This window comes from Hippocampus bargibanti, linkage group LG06, assembly GCF_051943395.1.
Source record: "Hippocampus bargibanti isolate YZ-2025 linkage group LG06, ASM5194339v1, whole genome shotgun sequence".
Taxonomy (NCBI): domain Eukaryota; kingdom Metazoa; phylum Chordata; class Actinopteri; order Syngnathiformes; family Syngnathidae; genus Hippocampus; species Hippocampus bargibanti.
The window spans coordinates 28,711,260-28,731,259 of NC_142739.1; the positions used below are offsets into that span (position 1 = coordinate 28,711,260).

The 20,000-nt window shown below is 42.2% G+C and overlaps 1 protein-coding gene across 5 annotated transcripts in view; it reads right to left on the reverse strand.

The window, feature by feature from the left end:
- The window catches only part of ddr1 (discoidin domain receptor tyrosine kinase 1), a 44,860-nt gene that overhangs the window by 11,670 nt on the left and 13,190 nt on the right, over nt 1-20,000 (reverse strand). For 2 of the 5 annotated variants that reach the window (XR_016115449.1, XM_088999790.1), the window contains exons 2-14: nt 16,694-16,848; nt 16,133-16,238; nt 14,461-14,536; nt 13,298-13,450; nt 13,003-13,150; nt 12,828-12,930; nt 10,527-10,713; nt 8,059-8,308; nt 7,058-7,189; nt 5,359-5,421; nt 3,733-3,899; nt 1,899-2,100; nt 168-227 (exon numbers count right to left, since the gene is read on the reverse strand). Coding sequence is in view for 4 of the 5 variants with exons in the window: in XM_088999790.1 (XP_088855916.1) it covers nt 168-227; nt 1,899-2,100; nt 3,733-3,899; nt 5,359-5,421; nt 7,058-7,189; nt 8,059-8,308; nt 10,527-10,713; nt 12,828-12,930; nt 13,003-13,150; nt 13,298-13,450; nt 14,461-14,536; nt 16,133-16,238; nt 16,694-16,808 (1,762 nt within the window). In the remaining variant the exon portion in view is untranslated. The remainder of the gene's footprint in view (nt 1-167; nt 228-1,898; nt 2,101-3,732; nt 3,900-5,358; nt 5,422-7,057; nt 7,190-8,058; nt 8,309-10,526; nt 10,714-12,827; nt 12,931-13,002; nt 13,151-13,297; nt 13,451-14,460; nt 14,537-16,132; nt 16,239-16,693; nt 16,849-20,000) is intronic. The other 3 variants (XM_088999791.1, XM_088999793.1, XM_088999794.1) reach the window with 3 other exon arrangements.

Consider the following 20,000-nt stretch of genomic DNA (forward strand, 5'->3'; position numbering starts at 1 on the left):
TGAAAAACCCACCACATAATGCAAAAGTTAAAAAGAGGAGTGAAGTCAGTCTCATGCATGATGAGAAGAATGACGACTTGCAACACTACTGACAGGAGAGCTGAGAGGCGGGAGGGGGAGGGGTTGACCTTTTTAGGCTAGGGTCAACCCAGTCTGAGATTTCTTACCATGAGGCACATTGAGACTCTTTTCCTGACAGGTGCTGGGCCTGGAGCCTTTCCTGTGATCTGACCGGAGCAGGTGATAGGTCGGGTTGGTTAACACAAACGCACACAATATACACACAAACGCACACAATATACACACACGTGGACATACGCACGCACGTATACACAAAGTGGGCATCAAATAGACAGAACAAAACAAAAAAAATAAAGTCCTTGTTAGCACGTGGAGGTGATTGAGGACGGGATGCAATGCGGCGCACACGGCAAGCACGGGCGATGACGGCAACGCACAGAAAAAAAAAAGGCCAATGGCCTGAAATCATCTTTAGGAGTTGAGTTATTCCAGAGCGGAGGGATCCGGTGGAGACAGCATGCCGACCACCTGGGGTGCACAACAACTGCAACATGCCCCCCCCCCCCCCCCCCCCCTCCATACCCATTTCCCCATTCCTGCTTTTTTTGTTTCTCTCCTTGGAACAAAAGCGGTTTTGTGCACCTCTTGAGCGTTTTTTTTTTTTTCCAGCAAAAAAAAATGGCATTGTAACAACACCAAAAAAAAAGTTGACTTGACGTGTTTTGTGTCGCAGGTGTCAAACTGAAGGCTCGGGGGCCTACTTCGGACCGCTATGTGATTGGAAGTGGCCCTGGAAAGCTAAATGTCCTTGAGAGTTTTGAAAGGCGCTTATATATGAAATGTACTATTTTGATATTATTACTAATAGTATATGTAATATGATCACTATTATTAATATTACTACTGTTAATATTATTATTACTATTATTATTATTATATATTAAATAAATAATAATAATAATAAGAATGTTTCTATTATTACTATTCGTGACGTACTATTAGTAATAATAGTAATAATAATGGTACCCATAATAATAATTATATACCTAATATATCTAATATATAATATAGAGGAAAAGAAGGAAATGAAGATCATTATTTGTAAAAATAATTACAAATATTAGTATCATTAGTCATAATAATATTGAGATTATTATTAGTAGCAATAATAATATTAAGATATTATTATAATCATTAATAGAATTTTTTATTATAATTACTGTTGTTATTGTAGTAGTAGTAATAATAATAAATAAATATATATAATTTATAATAATAATATTATTATTATCATCATCATCATCATCATCATCATCATCATCATCATTATTATTATAATTAGTATGATTAATATTATTATTGCTATATTCTTCTTCTTCTTCTTCTTCTTCTTCTTATTATTATTATTATTATTCTCATTATTATTCTCATTATTGCTATTGTCATTATTGCTGTTATGTTATCATTATAAGTGTTATAACTATTACAACTATAATAACAATTATAGCAATAATATCAATAATAGCAATAATTATTACTATTATTATTATGATTATTATTACGAATATTACTATTACTATGATTATTATTACTATTATTACTACTATTATCAATAATAACAACATTTTTATTATTATTATTGCAATTATTTTATTTCTATTATTATTATTATTCTCATTATTGCTATTATAATTATTGCTATTATATTATCATTTTAAGCGTTCTAACTATTACAACTATTATAGCAATAATTATTAATCGATGACAAGGTTTCTTCAGCTGTCATCTGTACAAATTTGAAGGGTTTAATATATTAATATTATTATTAATATTATTATTGTTGTTGTCAAATGATGCGGGGTGTGCGGTAAACCGACCTGTGCTGTCGCGGCGATCCCGCGGGTGCAGCAAGGCGCTGGGTTCCTGGTACTCGCTTTCAGCCTCCCGTTCGGGGTCGTCGGGGAAGGTGTGGATGCGCTGGTAGCGGCTGGAGTAGCTGTGCGTGTTGTTGATGACAACGTTGTCGGAAGGAACCGACAGGTGCACGCGGAGCTCTTCGCTTGACAGGCCGCCCTCACCCTGGAACATTGATTTCATTTTTGATTTTTTTTGTTCTACCGGAAACAAATTCCTTGTGTGTCCTACATACTTGGCAATAAAGATGATTCTGATTCTGATTCTGATTTTTGTAGTCACTCGGAACTAGTTCAAGTAAACGAAGAAAAACTAAGAAATAATAAATAATAAGACAAATAAGTAAGCTAAGAAAAATTAAAAAAAAGACTAAGAAAAATAAACTAAGCCGTAGAAAAATCAATATAAACAAAACATGACGAATACTATACAATACACTATACAATACATAAAAAAAGATATTGAAAACAAATGCTAAAATAAAAATAAAATATGAAACAAAACTTGACAAAGACTCCATCTAAAAATATAGATAAAATAAATGCTAAAACTAATAAAAACTAAACAAAAAATAAACAAAACTTGACCCGTTTTTCTTTTCCACAAGGGGGCAGTATTTCCATTTTTAATAATAATAATAATAATAATAATAATAATAATAATACAGTAAAGTCTCGTTATATCGATATCGGATATATCGATAGTCCCGGTTATATCGATACTATTTCTATGCACGCACGGAGAAAATTACATGCAAACAGGGTCGGATATATCGATAGTCCCGGTTATATCGATATTTTTTCGGACTCCCTTGAATATCGATATAACGAGACTTTACTGTATTAAACAAAACTTGACAAAGACTCCATCTAAAAATATAGATAAAATAAATGCTAAAACTAATAAAAACTAAACAAAAAAAATAAATATAAACAAAACTTGACCCGTTTTTCTTTTCCACAAGGGGGCAGTATTTCCATTTTTAATAATAATAATAATAATACATCATAATAATAATAATAATAATAATACATTTCATTTAGAAGCGCCTTTCAAAACTCTCAAGATCACTTTACAGTCACAACATACGTTTTTCTGCGGGTGAGCAGCGGTAGCTACATGCGCCAGCGTTCACTCAACCCGGAAGTAACTCAAATAGATAGAAAGCTAGCTAGCAGGCTAATAGATAGCTAATAGAGACCTAACCGGATAGCCAGATAGCTATGACTTCCGGGTTGAGTGAACGCTGGCGCGTATGGCTGCCACTGCTCACCCACAGAGAAACTTATCCTGTGACTGTAAAGTGACCTTGAGAGTTTTGAAAGGCGCTTAGAAATCAAATGTATTATTATTATTATTATTATTATTATTATATAGCTATGAGATAACAAGCTAAATAGCTAGCTTGCCAGCCAAATAGCTGATAGATAGCAAATAGCTAGCTAGCTAGGTAGCTAGCTAGATGGATAGCTATAGATAAACCATGTTAGCGCTTTGTAACAACTTCAGCTGTTGTTAAAGCGCTATATAAACCAATATGTATGTATTGTATTTTGTACCGCTGCCCTCATTTCAAGCTCAGATAACTCCAGACCCATTTAACTTGGGAATTAACAGTTTTTTATGGAAAAAAAGAGAGTCTAAGGTTTCATACGCTCCATTGAATGTTGATGTAGTCCTAAAACTCAATATTCTGTGGGTCCTGCAATTCGAGTGACAATGACAAAAACCCTGGCACTGGAGTGGACACATTTTTGCACATGGTCTGGCGCTGAATGAGTTAAATGCATGGCTCACCTTCCCCAGTAACTTCTTCCAGTACTGCCGCCACAGAATGACGGCGATGACGGCCAGCAGCAGCAGGATGATGCCCACCAGGCAGCCGATCAAGATGGCCGTGTTGCTGCTGTCGTCTTTGGCCACCGGAAGCCCCGCCCTCGGAGACACGCCCTCAAACTCCGAACCTGATGCGACGAGAAAGGGGGGGAGGGGGGGGGGCAGTGGAAAGATGAGGGTTGACTGAATCACACCACGATGGCCTCCGCTTGGAGAAAAGAATGTGACAAATCCGCCCCTCCTTTTGTACACACACAATGGAGCAAACTCAAAGGTCATTCGATCCCCTGTGAAGGTCGGATGAGGCATGCGAGAACAAACACCAGCGCCAACAATGACAACACCACACAACCTACCACACACAAAACACACACACACACACACACACACACACACACAACACGAAAACCCATGCACTGACACACACACACACACACAAAAACCACACACACAAAACACCTCCAAAAACACACCCACAAAAACATGCACACAAGCACCCACACACACACACACAAAAACGCACATACACACACGCACAAAAACGCACACACACACACACACACACACACACACACACACACACACACACACACACACACACACACACACACACACACACACACACAAAAACACACATTCACAGACACTCACACAAAACACACAAAAATGCACACGCACACAAAAACACACACATCAACACAGACACACACGCACACATACACACACACACACACACGTTCACAGACACTCGCACAAAAAAAGCACACACACGCACACAAAAACACACAGATTCACACAAAATACACATTCACACACACATTCTCACACACAAAAATGCACACAAAAACGCACACACGCGCACACACAAACACACATTCACACGCACACAAAACATACACATTCACACACCCACACACAAAAATGCACACATTCACAGACACTCACACAAAACACACAAAAACGCACATGCGCACAAAAACACACACATCAACACAGACACCAACACAGACACACACATTCTCACTCACGCACACACACACACACACACACACACACACACACGGTCACAGACACACAAAAAAGCACACACACGCACACAAAAACACACAGATTCACACAAAACACACATTCACACGCATTCTCACACACAAACACAAAAATGCACATAAAAACGAACACACAAACACACATTGACACGCACACAAAACATACACATTCACACATCCACACACAAAAACACACACATTCACAGACACACACAAAACACAAAAACACACACCCACAAACACACGCATTCACAGACACTCACACAAAACACAAAAACGCACACATTCACACAAAAACGCACACATTCACACAAAACACATACACACACACACACACACACACACACACAGACACACACACGGGCCTCTTCGCACAAGTCCTAAATCCTCCGATTAACCCCCCACCGAGTCAACTTCCACTTGAGTTTTGAGACTTTGTCACGCAGTCCAAACACCACAGGGAGCCATTTTGTTCTTGCTCGCAAACGTGCATTTTTTGTCTCGTCCACGCAACGGAACCTCAAAAAGTGGTTGGTCTCACCTGACAGCGTCCAATTAGCGTCGGCGTCCATCGTGAAGGTGGAGTCGGCGGTGGGAGGAGGTGCTAGAGAGGGAGGACGAGGAGGAGATGGACAAACGGGGGATGGTATGAAATGGTGGAGGTGGTGATGGACGTCAGGACCACCGACAGGGCGCTAACGGGCTCTCTCTCTCTCCTTTTTTTTTTTTTTAACTCATTCACTGCCATTCTCGAATATATTCAGGAATTGAAAATATGACGTGAAGAGCCATTCCGGAATTTGTTTGTTTTTTTCATGCTTGGGTGCCGATAAAGGGCTTGTCAGACCTCTGGCGATATTTTTCCCTTCCACGAGGGGCCAGCGTTTACCTTTTTTCTCCCACGTTCACACCTCGTTCCAGTTTTCGCTATTGTTAAAGTGCTATATAAACCACTATGTATGTATTGTGTTGTATTTTGAATAGCCGCCCTCATTTCAAGCTCAGATAACTCAAGACCCATATAACTTAGGAATTAACTATTTTTTTCATATAACTTAGGAATTAACATTTTTTTTCCCGTTTTTCCCATGTTAGCGCTTTGGTACAGCTTCAGCGGTAGTTCAAGCGCTATATAAACCAATATGTATGGATTGTATTGGGTCTAACTGCCCTCATTTCAAGCTCAGATAACTCAAGACCCATATAACTTAGGAATTAACTATTTTTTCATATAATTTAGGAATTAACAATTTTTTGTCTGATGAAAGAAGAGAGTTTCTAACTCTGTATTGAATGTTTATATAGTCCTAAAACTCAATATTCTGTGGTTCCAGCAATTCGAGCGAAAATGACAAAAACCCTGGCACTGGAGTGGACACATTTTTGCACATCGTCTGGCAGTGAATGAATTAATGTAGAATTTTTCTTCATGCGTAATTCCTTTCTCTCTATATATATAGATATATATATTTTGAAAATATATTTTCTGTTGAAGCACTGCGATGCGCTTTGTGTAAAAAACAACAACAATGACATGTTAGCATAAATGCTATGTAGCCTAAATTCCTGTTTTTCTTAATCCCATGCTACTAATAATACTTACTTGTAATAATGCGACTAATAATACTTACTTCTGATACTTTGACAGGGTGTTATAAACTATATATATATATATATATATATATATATATATATATATATATACACATAACACCCTGTCAAAGTAGCAGAAGTATTATTATAGTATAGTAAGTATTAGTATATATATATATATATATATATATATGTATTATAATTATATATTATATTTTTTTATTATATATTATTTTTATATAATTATAATATATATATATATATATATATATATATATATATATATATATATATATATATATATATATATATATATATATATATATATATATACCCTGTCAAAGTAGCAGAAGTATTATTATAGTATAGTAAGTATTAGTATATATATATATATATATATATATATATATATTTCTTTACAATTTTCGACACCGGTGGACCATTTTGGGTACCGGAGACGTGCGATCAGATTTCGAGCTAAAAAGGGACTAGCTGGCTGGCAGGAGTAAAAAAAAAAAAAAAGTTACTTTGAGACACAGATTAAAAAAAAAAGCTATTGGATGAGGAGGGTGATGGGTAATGACAAGTTGGAAGAAGAGGCGAGGGATGGGGGAGGGGTTTGGTGGCGTAGGACGAGCTGAACTCACCAGATGTGGCGGTGCCCGCGGTGAAGGCGCTGTCGCTCGGGGCGGGAGAGGCTGAGGTGTGATTGAAAGATGGCGACGAGCTGGTGGGAGGAGTCTTGCGACCGTTCGTTTGTGTCTTGTCTTTAATAGTGTCTAGGGGGAGGCAAGAGGGGGCGGGGGGGACCAGAGATAGTTTCAAAAAAAGTGACGTCGGTTGTCCTTTAAGGTTTATTTAGTAGAAAATTATGTTTTACGGGGACATGGGAACAGATTATTCTCATTTCTAATGGTTTCTTATGGGAAATAAACACTTGGCAGACGAACTTTTTGCCTTACACACACTTTCTGGGAACCAATTACGTTCGTAAGCTGAGGTATCACTGTTTTTGTTATTTTTTTTCGCCACGACTGTGAACGAGGAAACCACTCGGACACTGGACACCATTTTTTACAGTCAAGACCAGCTGCTAGCACGGTGAGCTAATAGCGGGCTAGCGGGAGTCAAGCCGGAAATCCCAGACCAGCTGATGAGGAGAAAGTAGGGACATGTTCTCCCGTCCGTTATGATGGGGAATGTAAGATCATTACTAAACAAGATGGACGAGCTAGCGGCGCTAACGCAACACGAGATGGAGTACCGGGAAACCAGCTGGCTACTCGTCACGGAGACGTGGCTATTGTAAAATTTCCCCATTTGCGGGACTATTTAAGGCTTTCTGATTCCGATTCTCATAACGAGTGGCGTGAGAAAGAAAGGAGGTGATTGGGATTGCCTGAAAATACCACAAGGGGGGTTAGCAGTCTAGCAGCTAGCTGGAGGCTAACGGCGGCTACACTGTCCGAGTGTAAAGCGAAGGCAATGCTGATGAACGTAAAGAGTTTGACATATTGTAAACATCCTGGTACCAACATACACTGGTGATGAAAGTAGACATAGTCGTCAAACAGGAAGTAGCGGTAGCGCAGGTTAGCGAAAGAAGTAGTCCAAGTAGTAGAAGAAGTACTGCCGTCGTCGTCGTTACCTGACAGGAAGGAGATCTCGCTGAGGAGCAACCACGTGTCGGTGAAAAAGAAGCTGCAGCGCAGGATGTGAGCGAGACGTCCATCCAGGGGCAGGGAGAGCGTACGGGACGACGGATCCTTGAGGTCATCCAAGGGGACGTTCAAGGATAATGGCGGCGACGACCACGGTTGGAGTAGGCCGCTCTTGAACGAGCACTCCACTTTGTTGAACACCCGAACGCCTTGCGTGTGACGGTTGTTGCTGTGGACCTGCCCACACGAGAATATTCGCCAAATAAAAACAATTATAAACTCTAACAGGAAGTGCAAATTGCCCATATGAAAAGCAAAATAACAACAGGGTAGACATTTTGGATTCACGTTAGCATTTGAATGCTATTGCGCGCAGTTTTCGCGATGCTAATACCACGCGGGAATAAGGCGCCAAAAAGCGGCCAAGGGGGGGGGGGGTCTGCGGAGTGAAATTAAACTGGAACAGGAAGTGGAAATTGTCCATATAAAAAGAAAAATAACAACAGGGTAGACATTTTGGATTCACGTTAGCATTTGAATGCTATTGCGCGCAGTTTTCGCGATGCTAATACCACACGGGAATAAGGCGTCAAAAAGTGGCCCTGGGGGGGGTCTGCGGAGTGAATTTAAACTGTAACAGGAAGTGGAAATTGTCCATATAAAAAGAAAAATAACAACAGGGTAGACATTTTGGATTCACGTTAGCATTTGAATGCTATTGCCCGCAATTTTCGCGATGCTAATACCACATGGGAATAAGGTGCCAAAAAGCGGCCCTGGGGGGGGTCTGTGGAGTGAATTTAAACTGGAACAGGAAGTGGAAATTGTCCATATAAAAAGAAAAATAACAACAGGGTAGACATTTTGGATTCACGTTAGCATTTGAATGCTATTGCGCGCAGTTTTCGCGATGCTAATACCACACGGGAATAAGGCGCCAAAAAGCGGCCAAGGGGGGGGGTCTGCGGAGTGAATTTAAACTGGAACAGGAAGTGGAAATTGCCCATATGAAAAGCAAAATAACAACAGGGTAGACATTTTGGATTCATGTTAGCATTTGAATGCTATTGCGCGCAGTTTTTGCGATGCTAATACCACGCGGGAATAAGGCGCCAAAAAGCGGCCAAGGGGGGGTCTGCGGAGTGAATTTAAACTGTAACAGGAAGTGGAAATTGCCCATATGAAAAGCAAAATAACAACAGGGTAGACATTTTGGATTCACGTTAGCATTTGAATGCTATTGCGCACAGTTTTTGCGATGCTAATACCACACGGGAATAAGGTGCCAAAAAGCGGCCCTGGGGGGTCTGCGGTGTGAATTTTTGGAAGGCAATGACGAAATTGATTCCGAGCCCGTCACCTGTAAGCGGAGCCACATGTGAGGCTAACGGCTGCGTCGTATGTTTAGCGGCATTCCAGCCATTTTTTTTGTCGACACGTGTGCGGGTTGTTGCTTTCAATAAAATCCCAAACGGCACGACTGGAGCTCCGCAAAAGCTTCTCGATCAAGCTAGGTAGCTAGCTAGCGATCGAGCTAGCTAGGGAGCGAGCTAGTTAGCTCTATTTCTATTCAGCTAGCTGGCTAATCACTGACATCCTAGGTTTTGTAGTCAAGGTTGGCAGGCCAAATCTGGACCGCCACATCATTTTATTCGGCCCGCGAAAGCAAATCAAACTTGGGAAATTCTGTGCTCATCTATCGAGCTAGCTAGCAATCAAGCTAACTAGCTCGCTATCCCTCATTCTATTGTGCTAGCTGGCTAATCCCTTACATCATGAGTGTCAAAGTCAAGGCTCTGGGGCCGAATCTGGCCCACTTCATCCTTTTATTCGGCCCGCGAAAACAAATCAAACTTGGCAAATTCTGTGCTCATCTATCGAGCTAGCTAGCAATCAAGCTAACTAGCGAGCTAGTTAGCGAGCTAGTTAGCAAGCTAGTTAGCGAGCTAGCTCGCTATTGAGCGAGCTAGTTATCCCTCATTTTATTCAGCTAGCTGGCTAATCCCTTACATCACAGGTGTCAAAGTCGAGGCCCGAGGGCCAACTCTGGCCCGCTACATCATTTGATTCGGGCCGCGAAAGCAAATCAAACTTGGAAAATTCTGTGCTCATCTATCGAACTAGCTAGCGATCTTGCTAGCTAGGGAGCGAGCGAGTTAGCTCTCATTCTATTCAGCTAACTGGCTAATCCCGTACATCACATGTGTCGTAGTCAAGGCCCGGGGGCCAAATCTGGCCCGCCACATAATTTTATTCGGCCCGCGAAAGCACATCAAACTTGTGAAATTCCATGTTGCTTGCTAAAGTCCGAACCAAAATTTAAAATTGTCGTATGTAAACCACAATAACAGTCATTATTTTTGATGAAAAATTGAAAAAAATAGTTATTTATTAATTTGTTGTGCGGTCTGTTTGTAATATGTGGAGGGTATGAAACATTCTAATGACTGGCCACCTGCATGACATGAAGCACGCGAGGCTTCTCGAAATGGAACTCGATGTCCACGCTGGGCTTCCCGAGGACATCTCGGTTCCAACCCAGGTAGTCGTAGCCGGGCCACACCCGCAGCTCTTTGCTCTCCATGAAATCGTCTCCGCCAAGGACGCCGTCGCATAGTTGACCCAGGCCGCCAAACTCAACCCTGCGTAGAAATGTGGGCGGGGCCTAAATGTTAGGTCATTTGTTTTATTATGGACTTGGAACGAGAAGGGCTCATTTAAATACAAAAAAAAAACCTCATTTTCTTTTGGTTAAATTATCCAATGTTCATTCATTTCCGTATACATTTCGACAGAAAGCAGCCATTTTGTTGTTTGAAGCGGTTATAGATGAAAAAGTAGCGAATCAAAGCATATGCCGAAAAATGGATAAGATTGCGAGAATTTCTGTTTTATGTTTTTGTTGTGTATTATTTGTTATTTTACGTTATTTTCCAGTGTATAAGGCACACCGGAGTATAAGGCGCACCCCCAATAAATGGTGTATTTTAATTTTTTTCCCATATATAAGGCGCACCTTCAATGAATGACATTTCCCCTCCCAAATAAAATATATAAATACCATATTTTCCAGTGCATATATAAGGCGCACCCCCAATTACCCATATATAAGTTAATTTTCCCCCCCCCTACTAAAATATATAAATACCATATTTTCCAGTGCATAAGGCGCACCGGAGTATAAGGCGCACCCCCAATGAATGGTGTACTTTCAAACTTTTTCCATATGTAAGGCGCACCTTCAATGAATGACATTTTTCCCACAAAAAAAATATATAAATACTATATTTTCCAGTGCATAAGGCGCACCGGAGTATAAGGCGCACCCCCAATGAATGGTGTACTTTCAAACTTTTTCGATATGTAAGGCGCACCTTCAATGAATGACATTCCCCCCCCCCCCTAAAATATATAAATACCATATTTTCCAGTGCATAAGGCACACTGGAGTATAAGGCGCACCCCCAATAAATGGTGTATTTTAATTTTTTTCCCATATATAAGGCGCACCTTCAATGAATGACATTTCCCCTCCCAAATAAAATATATAAATACCATATTTTCCAGTGCATAAGGCACATCGGAGTATAAGGCGCACCCCCAATAAATGGTGTATTTTAATTTTTTTCCATATATAAGGCGCACCTTCAATGAATGACATCCCGCCCCCCCTACTAAAATATATAAATACCATATTTTCCGGTGCATAAGGCACACTGGAGTATAAGGCGCACCCCCAATAAATGGTGTATTTTAATTTTTCTTCCATATATAAGGCGCACCTTCAATGAATGACATTTCCCCTCCCAAATAAAATATATAAATACCATATTTTCCAGTGCATAAGGCACACCGGAGTATAAGGAGCACCCCCAATAAATGGTGTATTTTAATTTTTTTCCCATATATAAGGCGCACCTTCGATGAATGACATCCCCCCCCCCCCCTACTAAAATATATAAATACCATATTTTCCGGTGCATAAGGCGCACCGGAGTATAAGGCGCACCCCCAATGAATGGTTTATTTTCAAACTTTTTCCATATGTAAGGCGCACCTTCAATGAATGACATTTTTTCCCACAAATAAAATATATAAATACCATATTTTCCAGCGTGTAAGGCACACCGGATGAATGACATTCCCCCCCCCCCCCCAAAAAAAAAAAATATAATTACAGTATTTTCCGGCGTATACGGCACATTGGAGTATAAGGCGCACCCCCAATGAATGGTGTATTTTCAATTTTTTTCCAACTATAAGGCGCACCATAATGAAATTATAACTGAGTTCCAGAGGGAAAATTCAACTGGATTTTTCCCCCCCTTTTTTATTTTGAAAGGTCATATCGCCTGAGCACGCACAAAAAAAAAACACACACAAACAAAACAAAGAGGTCACCCCACCCACCCACCCTCTCTCTCTCCATCTCCCACGAACACACATCTGCGCCAGAATCCGTCTGGATCGCATCAAGAGGTGTTCGCTTACTCATAAGCAAAACATTTTGGCTCCATTAAAGCGCGTAGCTTGAGCGAGCGTAACCCTGTCACGTATCTTGATGTGGCCCGTCTAGCGTCCTGCCAAAACATTACGGCCAGGAAACGTGCCTCCAAAATCCCTCAGTGACTACAATAACACCACACAGGTCCCCCCTTTTTCTTCCATCTTTGGGAAACACTAGCTCCTACTAGACGCTTTTTTTGGGGGCCATTTTGTGTGTGTGTGTGTTTTTTCAGCAACAAATAGCGCTTACCCTTGCTCCGTGCTGCCATCGTAGGTGGAGTCGTTCAGGTAGACGGGCAAACCCGACAGATTCATCACGTGACCGACTGGAGCCGCGTAAGCCTTTAAGCCACCTGGAGAAAAGTGACGGAGAAGTTTGAGGAGTAAAATGGTGACCCTTCGCAGTCAAAATGGCCGCCGCTTACCAGTCCACACGCAACCGTAGAGTTCCACACGAAGGCAAACGCTCATCACCCGGTCGGCTAACGGGTAGAAGCGCACCATGCGGGCCACAATGGGGGGCCCCAGGTCCTTCAGAACTACATCGTAGGTGTTTTCATTCCCGGACACCACCTTAATAATAAATAAAATAATAATCAGAATCAGAAAGCCTTAAATATTTCATTTATAAGCGGTTGTGTTTATGCTAGCTTCGAGCTGGGTAACGCGTTCGCGGTATCGCTTTGAAGTCAGGCTAACACGCTTGATTTTTGTCCTCACTTCCTGTCCCCAGCGGTCCTTCCAGGTGATCCACTTGACGCCGTCCCGAGAGTAGCGCAGGCGGTAACTACGGGCAAATTCCTGGCCGTGCCCGTCGGCGTGGCGACCCTGTGTACCCACCAAGGCCAGGAAGTGGAGCTTGCGAAGGTCCACCTGCAGAAAAACGGGAATCGGTTAGCTTAGTTTACTTTAGCGCGTCACAGTTCATGAATTAGCGCTTGAATCAGAGCTTGGATAAGAGCTTGGATCAGAGCTTGGATTATGGTTTCAGTTAGCATTTGAGTTAGCGCTTCAGCTAGCGGTCGAAGTAGCGCTCCAATTAGCTGTCCAATTATCTGTTCAATTAGCGGTTTAATTAGCGCTCGTTCGACCGCTCAAATTAGCGCTCGAACTAGCGCTAGAATTAGCGCTCGAATTAGCGCTTGAACTCGCGCTCGAATTAGCGGTTAAATTAGCACTTGAACTCACGCGCGAATTAGCGGTTAAATTAGTGCTCGAACTGGCGCTCGAATTGGCGCTCAAACTAGCGCTCAAACTAGCGCTCAAACTAGCACTCAAACTAGCACTCAAATTAGCGGAACCTTTTGTGACTTTCAAACGTGTGCTAGCTTGATTATTAAACATCGACTGTTAAATTTGGTTGAATTTTGTGAATATTTTTTTTTTCCGAAAATGTATTTTACAGCCATAGTCTAACTTCTTACATCTACAAATTTCTGGGCTGAAATAAAAAACATAATAATTGAAACAAATGTTTGCCCATCCCTGTTATTCAATGGATATCAAAAGTCTACACACCCCTGTCAAAGACCAGGTTTTTGAAATAATAAAAGAAAAAAAAAACAGTATAAATAGATCTAGTAATCTTGAGAATTCACTGGAAAAAAATTGGGCGGGGCTGAGGTGGTAAATGCAAACTGAGATAGTATGTTTGCAAAAGTGTGCACACCCTCGTGTGATTGAGGATGTGGCCGTCAGTTCACATTCAGCCTCGTGTTAAATGGGAGTCATGCTGACTTTTTATGCACATTATAGATGCTCAGAGACTTCCAGTCTCGCATTATGTCACCCTGTACATGATTTTGGGGGGGGGGGGGGGGGGTCTAGAAAGACACGGTCACATGACACCATATGCCCTCCAAGGTCGTGTAACTTGTGCTAACCTGAAGGTATTCCGATCCATCGGGGAAGACGGCGCCTGCGGGGCACCAGGCTCCGTCTCCTTCTCCGGTACTCAACCTGCAGATGGACATACGACACAAAGAGAGGATAAATAAAAAATAAATTAAAAAAATGCTAAATTTGACTGTTCCCATGACGATGGCTGTAGCACGCACGGTTGAAGCCGAGAGTTCGCTACAAAACAAATCGGAATTGAATCCGCAGTGAGAAGACGCCCATGTCGAAGCGAACAATGTTGTCTGCAAACCACAAGCTGGGAAAATGTACAACTGCACATCGGAGAAAAGGAAATGAGATGAGCTGCACTCTGTGTTGTGGAAGGTCCATTGCGCCCCACCACCACCACCACCACCCACCTTCAGGGACAACCAGCGTATTGCTCGGACCACCTAAAAGCAAAATTATGACACAGATGGCGTCACGCTGACATGGATGCCGTCCGCGGCTCCCACCAGTGGGTGAGCTCATGCTACAGGAAATAGCCGAATGATTTCACACCCATGAGAGAGCCGCCAGGGAAAGATGAGCGAGGCCGGCTCGGCGTCAACATTGCCTTTGCACATTCCATTGTTTTGTTTGCAGGGTTTTTTTTTTTACAAGAAAAAAAATGGAGGGATAGATAGGTAGCTAGGTAGGAAAATAACTAGATAGGTAGCTCGATAGCTAGCTCAGTAGCTGTCTCAATAGCTAGCTCGATAGCTAGATAGATCAATAGCTAGGTAGCTCGATAGATAGGTAGCAAAATAACTAGATAGTTAGCTCAATAGCTAGATAGATCAAATGGTAGGTAGATAGATAGAGAGGTAGATACGTAGCGAAATAACTAGATAGCTAGCTTGGTGGCTAGCTCAATAGCTAGCTTGGTGGCTAGCTCAATAGCTCGCTTGACAGCTAGCTCAATAGCTAGATAGATAGGAAGATCGATATAGCTAGCTAGAGCTAGCTAGCTATATCGATCTAGCTAGAGCAAGAGCAAGCTACAGCTAGAGCAAGTTAGAGCGATAGATAGATAGATAGATAGATAGATAGATAGATAGATAGATAGATAGATAGATAGATAGATAGATAGATAGATAGATAAACAACTAGATAGCTAGCTTGGTGGCTAGCTCAATAGCTCGCTTGACAGCTAGCTCAATAGCTAGATAGATAGGAAGATCGATATAGCTAGCTAGAGCTAGCTAGCTATATCGATCTAGCTAGAGCTATCTAGAGCTAGAGCAAGCTACAGCTAGAGCTAGAGCTAGCTAGAGCTAGAGCAAGCTAGAGCGAAGTTAGATAGATAGATAGATAGATAGATAGATAGATAGATAGATAGATAGATAGATAGATAGATAGATAGATAGATAGATAGATAGATAGATAGATAGATAGATAGATAGATAGATAGAACTAGATAGCTAGCTCAATAGCTAGCTTGATAGGTAACTCAGTAGCTAGCTTTATAGCTACCTCAATAGCTAGCTTGATAGCTAGCTCAATAGCGAGATAGATCAATAGATAGGTAGCTAGATATCTCGCTAGCTAAGTAGCTCGCTATCTAGCTAGCGAGGCACTTTCCTTCCTTTCAGATTTTTTTTCTTCAAATTTTTGGTTTTTGGTTTCCTCCATTTTTTTTCGGCAAAATGGGCAAACGCGTACAGTGAAACTCACCTCGCATGTTTGGCCTCGGTGGAGTCGGACCAGGCGCTAGAGGCGGTGATGTCAGAGTCTAAGATGCTGCCATCCTCCATCCCCAGGGCGTAACGACACTGAGCGGCTGCAGATGCAGCAGACAGGAAGGCGACGGCGATGAAAAGGGGAAAAAAAAAGGGAAAAGGAAGTCAGCAAAGAACATCAGTCGAGGGGGCGGGATCAAGTCCATTTTTCCGTTCACGGCGAATTTGCCCCGTTATGTCATTGTTGGGAAAAACAATAATGAGCAGCCGATATTCTTTATCCTCTGCATAGAATGGCAAAGATGAATGCTGTACAGAGGATCCGAGATAAGAGCTGAGTCTAGAGTACATGTGCATGGATGTACGCGTGGATTTATGCCTGTAATTATAAGTGTAGTTATGTGTGTACTTGTGTACTTATTTATGAGTAAGCTCTCAGCCGTACAGTGAATTTTAGTTAGCTTACGAAGCTTTTCGGATGACACGTCAACATTTGTGCCAGCGCTGATGTTACGGTTCACATCAGTTGACGCGAAAAGGAGAAAAGGTGCCCTACCGGCGTCAAATTGCCACTCGTGCTCTTCGACCGACGTCGCCGGCACCGCCAGCAGCGCCGCTAGCAGGGCGGCGACCGCGCAGGAGGATGTGAGCCACCCGGCCGGCTTAGCCATGACTGCAGCAGCGCGCCCGGTTACCTGCCCGCATGCATTCCTGTCAATGAGACAAGATGGAGGGTGGCTAACATTGAAAAATAGTTAGACAAATATGACCCGACATCAAAAAGGAATCATTGTTACCGGAAGTAAAAGGGAACCACCCTGTTGAGTGGGGAAAAAAACTTGATATGATATGAAATTATTTGTTATTTATTTTTTTTTGTTCATGTAGACATTAGTAAGAAATATTGTGCTAAGTCAATTCTCTTTGTCTTTTCTGTAATACCGTACAATAGCTATCTGGCTGGCTGGCTAGCTATCTAGCTGGCTAGCTATTAGCTATCTATTGGCTTGCTAGCTAGCTAGCGTTCTATCTATTTGTCTTACTATTTTATCCAAGTTACTTCTGGGTTGAGTGAACGCTGGCTCGTGTGGCTGCCGCTGCTCACCCACAGAAAAACGGATCCTGTGACTGTTCAAAACTCTCAAGGTCACTTTCCAGTCACCGGATTGGTTTTTCTGCGGACGAGAAGCGGCAGCCACATGCGCCAGGGTTCGCTCAACCCGGAAGTAACTCAAATAGATAGAAAGCTAGCCAGCTAGCAAACACATAGCTAATAAACAGCCTGCTAGACAGTTAGCTAACTAACTAGATAGCCATATAGCTAATAAATAGCCAGCTACATAGCTAGCTAGCTCGACAGATAGCTAATAGATAGCAAATGGATAGCAAATATATTGACAGCTAGGTAGCTAGCTAACAGATAGGAAATATATTGCCAACTAGGTAGCTAGCTAACAGATAGCAAATATATTGCCAACTAGGTAGCTAGCTAATAGATAGAATATGGATTGCAAAGAGATAGCTAGCTAGGTAGCTAGACAGATAGCTAAGAGAATTCTTGTCAAGCAATACCACTACAATGTTGACAAAGTGACAGCTGACAGCTAGCATATTTTCCTCATGAAACGTGTCCGAGGAAGAAGTCCAGTGGTGGCGCTGGCGGGGGCTTGTGGGTAAGAAAGACGATCGGTGTAAGTCTCAAGTGGGAACGACAGCTGGGAGTCAAAGAGAAGCCCAGGCTGGCCTCACCGGAGACTTCAACTTTATCTACTAGAGCTGGCAGACAGCTGACGCGCAGCTGTAGCGGCAGCAGGACCAAAAGGGGGTGGCGTCAGGAAACCCGAATCGAGTATCTCCTCTGTGATTTACGCCACAGCCTTCGCCGCAAGATCCTTCGGCGAATTCTTTCAACTGGCTGTGGGTAATTGGTAGAGATTAGCAATTGAGCGTCGATGTCTCCGATGATTTGCGCCCCGCAACAAATTCAGGGTGACTGATCCGCATGGTGGGCGTAATCGATTCACATGTTTGGAGGCCCAAAGTCTACACGGGGGAGGCCGGAGTTGGAATCGAACACGGTCCCTCTGCATTGTGAGGTTCAGGGGCGCTATCCACTGATCCACCGTGTTAAAAATCTTGTTACTTCATGAATTTAACACACATTATTTGCTTTTACGGGCCACGAAAAATGATGTGGCGGATCAAATCTGGACCCCGAGCCTTTAGTTTGACACCTGTTGCGTAGATTGTGATCGGGAATAGACATAGTGCGTCGAACGGAACTACGGGAACAACGTGGGCCGGGCTGGTGGCTGACAGCTTTGGAAAAGACGGAAAAATGAGTGCAAAAGGGCTTAGCGAAGAATGGCCGAAATGCTCGCTTCAGCTGTCTTGAGTTGCAAAAACAAAAAGACAGACAGAGACACAATTAGTGAGCTAGCTAGATCGCTAACTAGCTAGATCGCTAACTAGCTGGATCGCAAGATCACATGATCGCCAGCTAGCTAGATCACTAGATCTCCAGCAAGCTAGATCGTTTGATCGCCAGCTAGCTAGATCGCCAGGTAGCTAGATCGCCAGATCGATCGCTAGATCGCCAGGTAGCTAGATCGCTAGATTGCCAGCTAGCTAGATCGCGAGATTGCCACCTAGCTAGATCGCTAGCAAGCTAGATCACTAGATCAAGGTAGGTCGCTAGATCGCCAGCTAGCTGGATCACTCGCTAGAACACTAGCCATCTAGATCGCTAGCCAGCTAGATCGCTAGCTAGATCGCCAGCTCGCGAGATCGCTAGCTAGCTAGATCGCTACCTAGCTAGATCACTAGATCGCTACCTAGCTATATCACGAGCCAGCTAGATTGCTAGATTGATCGCTAGCTAGCTAGATAACTAATAAATACAATAAATAAATAAATAAATAGAATAAAATATTAAAAAGTGAGCCGCATTAGTCGTCAGCGCGCATGGCCAGCGGCTACATTGTTTTCTCAAAGTATCCCAGCACATATTAGCAAGAGGACCACATTACAAAAAAAAAATACAGCCAAGACAAATGTTTTGGCGAGCAGGGACCAAAGCGTCTGCGGCCATCCGAGACCACGTTTTGATGGCAGAGTCAAGTGGTCCCGAACAGCTGTGGTTAGCGCTCAGGCCGGTTGGGGAGAAAGGACCGCTGTGCTGTGACGTTTTGTCTTGGCTAATCCGGGCGTTTGCGCTCATGAACGCACATGTGAGCAGCTGCATGGAAAAAAAAAAAAAAAAACAACAACAAAAAAAAACACACACACACAAATCAAAACAAAAAAACAACTGCTCAGGCGGACAGTTTACAGGCAAACCACAGACGTTGGTTGGAGCTTCTTTTTTATTGTTGTTAACTTGCCGAGATAACATACAAGCTATAAAGTACCAGCAATTACTCACTTGGACAAATTTACACATTGAAAAGCTAGCCAAACATGCTAACGGGCTAAACAAACACTAGCCAAATCAAACGGGAATTTGAAAATCACTATTTTGGATTATTTCTCCATTGAGAAGAGAATATAAGGTTCACAAATGAGAAGAGAGTGAAGCTTGGGTGCTAAACATGCTAATATGCTAACCAAACATCAGCCAAGTCAAAGAGGAATTTGAAAAATCACAGTTTGGGGTAATTGCACCATTGAAAACAAAATATAAGGTTCACAAATTAGCGGGTGGCGTTTTAGCAATGAGCGTCCGATCGATAAACATAAGACTTTCATTCAGTTTGTTACCTCGATAGCGTTTTGCTATTGATCTCATACCTAGCTAAACGGATGGAAGCAAAGCAGGGAAAAACAAGCCATGAAGTCAACTAAAGGCCGCTAATATGAAAACG